The sequence below is a fragment of the Sinocyclocheilus anshuiensis genome, unplaced genomic scaffold (genome assembly GCF_001515605.1).
Source record: "Sinocyclocheilus anshuiensis isolate Anshui unplaced genomic scaffold, SAMN03320099.WGS_v1.1 scaffold277, whole genome shotgun sequence".
Lineage (NCBI taxonomy): Eukaryota > Metazoa > Chordata > Actinopteri > Cypriniformes > Cyprinidae > Sinocyclocheilus > Sinocyclocheilus anshuiensis.
Window position 1 is genome coordinate 767,776 of NW_015536463.1, and position 10,000 is coordinate 777,775.

General features: G+C 34.8%; 1 protein-coding gene across 1 annotated transcript in view; it reads left to right on the forward strand.

Moving 5' to 3' along the window:
* The window catches only part of LOC107684760 (contactin-associated protein-like 5), a 76,034-nt gene that overhangs the window by 41,642 nt on the left and 24,392 nt on the right, over window positions 1-10,000 (forward strand). The window contains exons 9-13 of the mRNA XM_016481152.1: window positions 856-999; window positions 1,899-2,070; window positions 6,573-6,679; window positions 7,373-7,492; window positions 8,360-8,560. Of these exons, the coding sequence (XP_016336638.1) occupies window positions 856-999; window positions 1,899-2,070; window positions 6,573-6,679; window positions 7,373-7,492; window positions 8,360-8,560 (744 nt within the window). The remainder of the gene's footprint in view (window positions 1-855; window positions 1,000-1,898; window positions 2,071-6,572; window positions 6,680-7,372; window positions 7,493-8,359; window positions 8,561-10,000) is intronic.

Genomic DNA, 10,000 nt, shown 5'->3' on the forward strand with positions numbered 1-10,000 from the left:
TTTAGAGAAGAAAAAAATCACCCACTGACTTTCAAAGCTGCTACATAGTAACGACTTTCTACTTCGAGGACCTTGATAGAAATGTAGTGGAGTGAAAAGTACAATATTTGTCTTTCAAATGTAGTGAAGTTAAAGTCATAAGTTCCCAGAAAAAATAATACTCAAGTAAAGTACCGATACTCAAAAAGTGTACTTAAGTACAATACTCAAGTAAATGTACTTAGTTACTGTCCGCCTCTGGATGTTCGACAACAATCGACACGCGGTAGGGGTGAGGAGGGCGCTCTCCATCTGTTGTGCAGGGCCAGTCTGTGTTAGAGCGGCTGTTTTATCCTACCTGAAACCAATTTTTTTTGGTCTAACTCGCGTCATAGAAGTGTTGGCTGAAATAGAGAGTGTTGTAATTACCGGAATAGAAGAAGTAAAGCGCTTGAGCTCAAACGACAAACAGATGGCTGGCACAGGGGAGACTGTAGACACACAGCGGCCGCACACAGCTTGGGCGCCCTTCACATGTAATGGCCAGAATTAATTAAATCAAACCTCAAAGAGAATTTTCCCTTTGGGGACAGGGGTGGAAGGGGGGGCAGTTTTTTGCCAGGAGATTTGTTTTTGGCACTTTTGTATTATCATATTGAATTTTCTGTTTCATCGTGGCTTTGTTTTGTGTGAGAGTTGATGGTTCACATATTGATTGTTGTCTTGGATGACTTTACAGTATGTGTGTGGTTTGTTTGACATTGTAATATGGTTTATATATGACCATATAATGCTGCATGTTGCACTAAAAGGCGTTTAATGTCCATATATGGTCACTGTGTTTATTAAACAGTATATGGCATTTTCGATTGACAGGTCAGAGGGTGAATGATGGTTTGTGGCATTCAGTCAGTCTCAACGCTAGAGGTCTGCAGATCATTATGACCCTGGACAGTGAGCCCGCATCCACCATCCAGCTGAAGAGCTACCTGGAACCAAAAGACAAACACTTCTTTGGAGGTAAAATAGTGAACAAATATTTTCAGAAAGGACAAAAAACATACAGTTGGGATCAGATTAGCTATTTGCATTCAAAACTTTGATTATGCCATTCTGTTGTTCAGTTGCCACTAATTAAAAAAATATATATATGAAAGATCACAAAGGTGACATTTAAATTAAAAATAAAACAAAAAATATAAAGCAGCATATAAGAGCTGGTATAGTTTTAGTACTTATATACAATCATAGTATTTATTCATTTTTTTAATTAGCTTTTATTTTTATACTTTCAGTTTTGGTTTTAATTTTGGTTTTAGGTTTTAGTAATCTTGTTATGAGCTTTTGTCCCTTATATTAGTTTTTGGCAGTTTTTTATATTTCTATTACATTCATTTTATTCAATTACATTTTTTATTTCATTTTATTTCATATTTCATTTTTATTTCATTATTTATTTTTATTTAAACTAGTTTTATTTCAGTTAGTTGCCAAGGCAGCATTTTTAATTCTCTGATATGTATATTTTATTAATTTTATTTTATATCACCTTTATGTCAATTAAAACTTTAAAAAAAAATTTTTTTTTACTTTTACCAGTAAGTTATTATGTATTCAATTTATGTAATGTATAAAATATTAAATGCAACATATGCAAATCTATAATAGCAATATTTTGATGTTTTTTTAAATCTAGAATTTTGTTGATGTTGATTGACAGGTCAATGTCAGTCAAACCATAGAACATGATGATGTGTGGAGGCCTTCAAAGTAAAATTGGAAAAATATAAATTACTTTTTGGTGTGTGTGAGAGTGTGTGTGTTAGTTTCATTTTTGAAGCACTTTTTTTTTTTTTTTTAGATTTATTGCTTTTAACATCCATACCTACAATCAGGTGTATTTTCATCAATTCTTTCAGGATGTCCTATATCCCAGAACGACTCCAGCTGCTTGAATCCCACAATGGCCTTTCAAGGCTGCATCCGGCTCATCCTTGTCAACAACCAACCTGTTGATCTTCTGTCAGTCCAGCAAGGTCATCTAGGAAGCTACAATCAGCTACAGTTTGACTTATGTGGCATTCGTGACAGGTGCGGTTTTCCTCACTGAGTCGAACATATGCCTGATATATATTTCTGTTGCTGTTTTACATTTGTCTACCACAAAATATACACTGGTTTTCATTTTATTCATGATACCTTGGAAACTTGAACATGTCAGAGCTGTTCTTTGTCATTAAGGCCCAGGGTCGTGCTGGCTGAGCTGGACTGTCGGCAGAGCCCTAATTAGAACTGGGGGAAGTTCATTTGTACTTTCATTTAGGTTTGCGGCCAGCTAACAAGCTCAGTGCTGCGTTTTGCACTTCTTCTCATTACCACATACTGGAATCAGAGGCCTCATCGACCCAGAGCTGCATGACCCCTGCTGTCCCCCAGGTCTACTGTGGTCCTGCTTTAAGGAAGAGAGATTTCTACTCTTGTCTCCTTATTTACTTTCTTTTGAGTAAACAAGATAAATGCCAACAATGGATAATGATATATTTGGTTATAGATCTGTTGGAGACTAAGAGGATGCACACTGTTGTTCAAAAGTTTGGGTTTTTTGAGTCTCCAAGTCTCTTATGCTCCCCACGTTTACATTTATTTAATCAAAAACAGTAATACTGTGAAATATTCTTAGAATTAAAAATAAATTTTTAATAAATTTCCATTATAACATACAGTATTTTTAAAATGTATTTATAATAAATTATCAATGTTAATTAACAGTTATTTTTGGTGGAATTCTTTAGAAGAATAGAAAGTTCAAAGAACATCGTTTATTCGAAGTACAAGTATTTTGTAACATATGTATTTACATTTTTGTCACTTTTAATCAGTTTTATGTGTCCTTGCTGAATAAAGGTATTAAATTCTTAAAAAAAAAATCTTATACCCAAACTTCTGAACTGTAGTGTCAAATAGTATTATCTACAATATTCAACACAATTATCCTAAAAGATTCTACAGAAAACTTTATTTATTAACTTAAACCTTAGTTATTATTAAAATCAGATTGCTGATTAAAGGAATAGTTCACCTAAAAATCAAAATGCTCACAACACAACAGAACTTGAATTGGCCTGAAAGGATAAGGAATTTACTCAACTGCAGTCTACAGAATTTCCACACAGGTAACACAAAAATGGACACAAAAATTAATGTATTAAATATGATGAAATATATAAATTAAATACAAATTTCTGTAGGTTGTATTTTAATTTATACATGCATGTCTTTGAATTTCAGTTCATTTTAATTCTACTTCCTTACATTCAAATTGCAGTTCTTCATACTGTTTGCTACCTCAGGTCAAATTCAGAAACAAGCCTGAAACTATCCTTTAATTCAGACATTATTCAGTTCTAACCTGGCAACAATATTCTCACCTTTAGTGTATTTTTTGCATTATTCAGAAGCACCATAATTGCTCCACTTTAACCGGCTCACCGTACTGGCTTCTATTCAGTCTCTCAATGTGTTTTTATTTGGCGGCAGGGACATGTCCCACTGGCTTGTCTGTACAGCGGTATTTTATTAATAGTGAACTTGTATGAACATGACAAGACCCCTCCATCAGTGGCAAGTCTAAATCATTCATGAGCAGCTGTCATAGTCTGAGGGCCTCCGCTGTGAGCTATGTGACAGTTTTTGTGAGCCTGCCAGAGGGCGAATGCTCCCGGCTGCTAGACTGAACCTTTCCTCCGTCTCCGTCCCCTCTGTATGCAGCCTCAGACTGCGTCTCTGATAATCAAGTGCCAAAATAACTGACCCCTGCAACGCTTTGCCCTCTTTTGGGTTTTGGGTATTGTCAAAGAGAGCTTCTCCATGGAGACAAATTAGTTTTTTTGTCTTGCACTTACATTTTCAAACTTAATGAAGCCTCAGTGGAAGACATCCATTTCGTTATTTTAATGATGTAGTCCTTATTTTGTCTGAAGGTGGTGACATGGGAAACGGTTTCAGGTGAGGTATCTGCAAATGAGCTCCATGAGCTTATCAGAACTAGTTTGGCTTTCACATAAAAACTGTAGAGGAATTACTAACTAAAGTATCAATGTTATAACTCATAATTCTGTTTCAGTTAATAATATGAAATATAGTTGTATATTTTTATAAAGACGTTTCCTCCCTCCCCACATAACACCTCAGTGTATTTTCTTAGTAACATTTGGTTTATTTCAGGGGTTTTCACCTGATATCATGGGAATTATTTTATTGTACTGACAGCAATTTTTAATCTCAGATACGCTGTCAAATGTATTGAGTTTAATGAATATTTACATACATACATACATTATAATATATATATTAACTCATTAACCTCATTAAATTTGACAGCGTGTCTGAGATTAAAAACTGCTGTCAGGAGAATAAAATAATTCACATTAAAAATTAAGTGATTTTTATAATATCACTTAATATTTACACAGTATAAATATTATTCTATACTTGTACTGATTTAGTAAGTAATAATTTTATGTATGAAAGTACACTACCGCTCAAAATTTGGGTTGGTAAGAATTATTTTATTTATTTATTTATTTTTGCTTTTTTTGTCTCTTATGTTCACCAAGTCTGCATTTATTTGTAAATGATTACAATTTAAAGTAACGATTTTCTATTTGAATATATTTTAAATGTAATTTATTCCTGTGATGGAAAAGCTACTTTTTTAGCACCCATTACTCAACTTTTTAGCATCACATGATCCTTCAGAATTCATTCTAATATGCTGATTTGCTGCTCAAGAAACATTTCTTATTGTTATCACAGTTAAAAACGATAGTGCTGCTTAATTTGTTTGTGGAAAACCTAAAACTTTTTTTAATCAGGATTCTTTAATGAGTAGAAATTTAAAAGAATAGCCCAAAAAAAAAAAAAAAAACTTACCCCAAACTTTTGATGGTAAGTGTTATTGAATGGTAGTATATAGCTGCCTTTATATTTGAAAAATTCAAGGGTATCATCATGTCTGAGCATCTGTTTGAAAACCCCAAAGTAACTTCCTCAATATTGCTGCGTGTCTCCTTGATGATAAGGTTATTCATTTTCATATCACAATTATGTTATAATTCCCTTAAATTCTGATGTATGTGTTCTCCTTTGATTTATGTCTCTATATTACCGTTATGGCTTTATGTTGCTAATAATATTAATGCTGTTCTAAATGTTTAATGTTACTGAAGTATTAAAGTGACTGTTATGTGGTTTAATGGGACTTATATGACCAGTTAAAAATAAAATCACGAATGGAGATCGGCTGTCCATCACTCACTGAAAACACACACAGTGCGTCCTGTTTTTTCCACATCACAAACCTTACAACAAATTTTCAGGTCATCGACTTTTACTTTTGACAATGTCCCCTTACCAGAAACCTCTATCAGTAAAATATCACAGGGCGGTTTATTGCTGCAGAGCAGTTCTGCACATTGGTTGGCATAATTTTATGGTCCAGCAAAACCTTTTTCCAAGCATGACTAGAAATAGCAAAGAGGCAATGAAATCATCACCTGAAACAGTATCCAGCCTGCAGTTGACTCTGCCTGTAGTGGTTAATGGCTGTTTGAATGGCTGTATTGTACGTGGAGGCCTCGTAAAGTGGGCTCTTCAGGGACCAGGCGTGCAAACTGAGCTCTGTGAAATAATATATGCAGGCCTAAAAGGCTGGTAATTGTGAAAGTTAAGCAGACAAATTAATGCGCTATTAATCAACGTGTCTCCAGCAAGCATATCAATTTTTGTATGTCTTTGTGTTAGTTTATCGACAGGCAAGACTTCCCTACACTGAAGAAAACAAAGGCTCACCTAGCTCTGTTACTGACGAAAACAGATGGATGAAATGAGCTGAAATTTGCTGAATCAAGTTCTAAATTCTAAACTTTGTTCATGTACATTCATGTATTCTGTACAGGGTTAAAATGACATTTCATGATATCCAAGACTACACTGAATGCCTCTTTTGTGTAAGCTTTTAGCTTTAGTTTATTTTGTTCTTTCATTTGTAAAAGGTTCCCTTTGTTAGAGATTATGAAACATCATGACTTTGTGCTTTTCATAGAAAAGCAAATAAATTCTTGAAAAAGGAAATTAATTTTCTGCAGGCAAGCAACAGTCACATCAGCCCTGTCTCTGATACTCCCCTCACACAGATTCACATATTAATTTTACCCTTTCTAAATTAGATCCAGCTGCACTTGGTATAAAATAATTTGTCAAAAGCCCAATGATTCTCTAGATTTAACAGACTGTTTGATGCCGTCTGAGCAGTGAGGCCACATTAAGGTCTATTTCAATGCCGGCAACAGACAACTTAATTGTATGCTGACATACTCATTCAGTCTCAGAAAATTGATTTTGACTTGAGATAGACATGTAGTAGGTTCTCTGTCATCTGAGGACTTTCATTCAAAATTAGCCTGTTAAAAATAAATGCTGACTGCTTATATTCTGTTTCAAAGCGCATTGTAATCCTTAGTCACACTTGGTTTATTCTAATTTTTTACTGTATACTTGAACTAAATGTTTACCTATCTCTTTTTATATGTCAGGTGTCTGCATAATTTCTGTGAGCATGGCAGCCGGTGTTCCCAGACGTGGTCATCTTTCTCCTGTGATTGCACTGGTACAGGATACAGTGGAGCTACGTGCCATAACTGTAGGTCTGCGCAATGGATTCCTACATTTCAAACACAATGTTCATTTATTATGTATTGTTCACTGTCAAAATTCCCTTAGGGTTATTTGAATTTGAGTTTACGCTTTGAAAACATGCACACAGTACAAAAACTAACGTCTCGGTTACGTATGGTAACCCTCGTTCCCTTAAGTGAACGGAGACGTCACGTCGGATGACCGACGAATTGGGATCTCGCTTAGAGAGACCAAGCTACTTCGAGTGTAAACTAAACGAGCCAATGCACATTGGCATGCGATTATTGCATCCAGCTGCTGCTGATCACAGCGTGAGTATAAGTAGGCAGCAGATGCAGCGCATATTCAGGTTTTCGCTGAGAAGCCGAGCCGGTGACCCGGCCGCTCAGCGGTGGTACAGGAGCTGTGGCGACGGGACGTGACTGACCGACTGAAAGGGAACATGACATACAGTGCATGCATTATCAAATACTCTATCAAATGTTTTTTAGGAAGCTTTGATCCTTTATTTGCAGATCTGTGTTTTTTGCTCAAAGTCTGTTTTTAACAGGAATCATCTTTACATCATTTTTGCTAAAAGTACAGACATCTAGAGAGCACTATTTTATACAGAAGATCCAAACAATGTCCTTGATCTTGTTTGTGAAATGTTTCAGGTGCTTTGATGAAATTTTGTATTCTCTGTTTGAATTCTTAGCTGTATATGAAGCTTCATGTGAACACTACAGGCTTGCTGGAAGCACTTCTGGATATTTCTCGGTAGATCCTGATGGAAGTGGCCCTCTTGATCCTATTCAGGTCTACTGTAATATTACAGGTGGGTTATTTCTTTCCGACCCCAGCTCAAATGTTAGATTTGATCAAACTGTTATATCGTTCATATGTGTTTTACTCAGTTTAAAAGTCATTTATTTACAGGGTCAAATATTTGTAGGTACTAACTTCACCCTAGGCTGGAAGATTGTGTATTGCTCATTTTCAGTATTGTGGCTTAAATAAAGCATATGTTTCATATAATATTATATAGATCGCCTTTTCTCTTTCCGTTTTGTTTTCAAACTCAGTGATCAGATTCAATAATTAATATATGTAAGTCTAAAGAGTGATTTTGAATAAGCAGCGAATCTGGTTAATTTCTGATATTTTTGTTTTGGGTAGAAGTTCTGAATGGCCAGTAACTTAATTTATTAGGGAATAAAAAATTTTTTTTTCAAAACCTGATTATAAAATAAATACATTTGCAATTTAATTGTGAAACTATATGCTTTGAGCTGTGATAGATGCTTGAATAGACATTATAGACAGTCACTTTGGGTGGCAGCATTCTCTGGGGCAGCCCAAGCCACAGCGCTGTCATCTCTTTGTCTTGTTTACTTCAAATGAATGTCTTGGTATTCAACTCCCTGTGTTTTATTTTACTTCATCTGTCTGTCCATATGTCTCATCACCTGTTAGAATCCACACTTTATTTTATTTATTTATTTATTTTATTTTATTTTATTTTATTTTATTTTATTTTATTCCTTAATTTATGATACTTGGAAATGTTACCTGCATCTGCATACTGCATTTGTTGGAAAGACATTATATATCCCATTTTATAATGGTAAAAAGACACTCGTTTGTTTTGTACCTTTTACGTGTCCTGTAATGTTGGAATAATGCAGAGCATCAAATGTTTCAGGGAGCAAAGTGTGGACAGTGGTTCGTCACAACAGCTCGAATGCAGTCAGAGTACGAGGCTCTACACTGCAGAAGCCACATGTGGGATGGTTTAATTATAGCGCCTCATCTGAACAGCTGAAGGCCCTGGTGTCTCTGTCAGAACACTGTGAGCAGAGAATCGCCTACCACTGCAGAAGATCACGGCTGTTTAACCCCTGGGGTAAGTACTGGCCTTAGTCTCTCAGTGCTTAGGTATGTATCAATGCTGAAAGATCAATTCATGCTAGATTTACAAGACTGATTTTGTTAGGTACTAAATACTAGCATTTTGGTCAGTCAAAGCATCATGACAATAAATGTAGACAGACACTTTTTATGAAGTGCGTTACTAGAACATTTTGCCATGCAAAAAGATTTGCTACATTAGCATCTCACCAAACGTATGTGAGAAAGGTCATAATGGTCATATAGTGTCTGCAGGAAGGAAGAGAGAGAGATTATGAAAAGCTGTTATTTCAGTTTTGGCAGCTCTTGGAGGGAGTCATGTGCAGTTTTCCTCAGTTTATGAAAAATTGATGTAGCCCCATTCCCCTGAGGCAGATATCATGTCACTGCAGACTATAAACAAGATTATTATTCCCTACCTATTGTATCATACAAATGTGGGGTTTTTTTTCTCTCTCTCTGTCTCTCTCTTCTGGTCCAGCTGGGGTCAAAGAATAGCATAATTATTTTTTATTGCTTTTTGAAACACTGGTTTCTTTCTGTGCCTCTTGCCTTTTAAAAATGTGTTATCTTAGTTATAAATCAGGTAATATAGGAAAATGTCTTGGTCACTTATTCACAATTGAATGAAAACAAATCATGCAATTATATGAATTGAACATGCCATGTAAATATATTTCTCAAACAATATTTATTTTTAAGGTTTTTATCAGTCTTCTTCTTCTTCTTATTATTATTATTACAGCAATAGTAAAAAAAATAAATAAAATATATATATATATATATATATATTAGATGTTAAAGACTAACAAAGATTAAAAGATTAAAGGTTATTAAAGATTAATCCCATTTTTGTTTGTTTTCCATCGTAGTTGTTTAACACGGATCAGTTTGCGTAAAATAATTTTGAGGCTGTTGTCTATTTTGTCAAAGTGATTGCCTTTCAATTTAGAGGTGAGAGTGAGCAATTATCATGGCATCACATAAAGTGTAATGTCTCTCACTCACTCACAGTCAGAAGGCAGGTCTTTATAAACAATGTAAATGATTTGATCAAATGCTGAAATTTACAAGAGAAATGCCAAATGTAGTTTTAATTTAAGTTGTAAACTTGTAGTTCATCAGCTAGCAGAGAATAAAATAAAAAAAAAATGTTCAGTCTGGCAGTCATCCCAGTCTAAATCCTTAATTACTGCCCAGATTAAATTCCACTTGGCGTTAATATGCATTGCAGATTTATTGGAAGTCATTATTAACACACCTTATCACAAGTGTTTTGATTTAGTGTGCTAAATTAAGCTGTCAGTTTAAAGATCTGTCAGTTCTTCAAGGTCTATACTCATGCAAATTCTTCTCTTTCACACAAATCAAAAGTATCATATTTCCCAGGTAGTCGCTGTCATCACTGATCAAGTAATTACAGTCATGGAGAAGT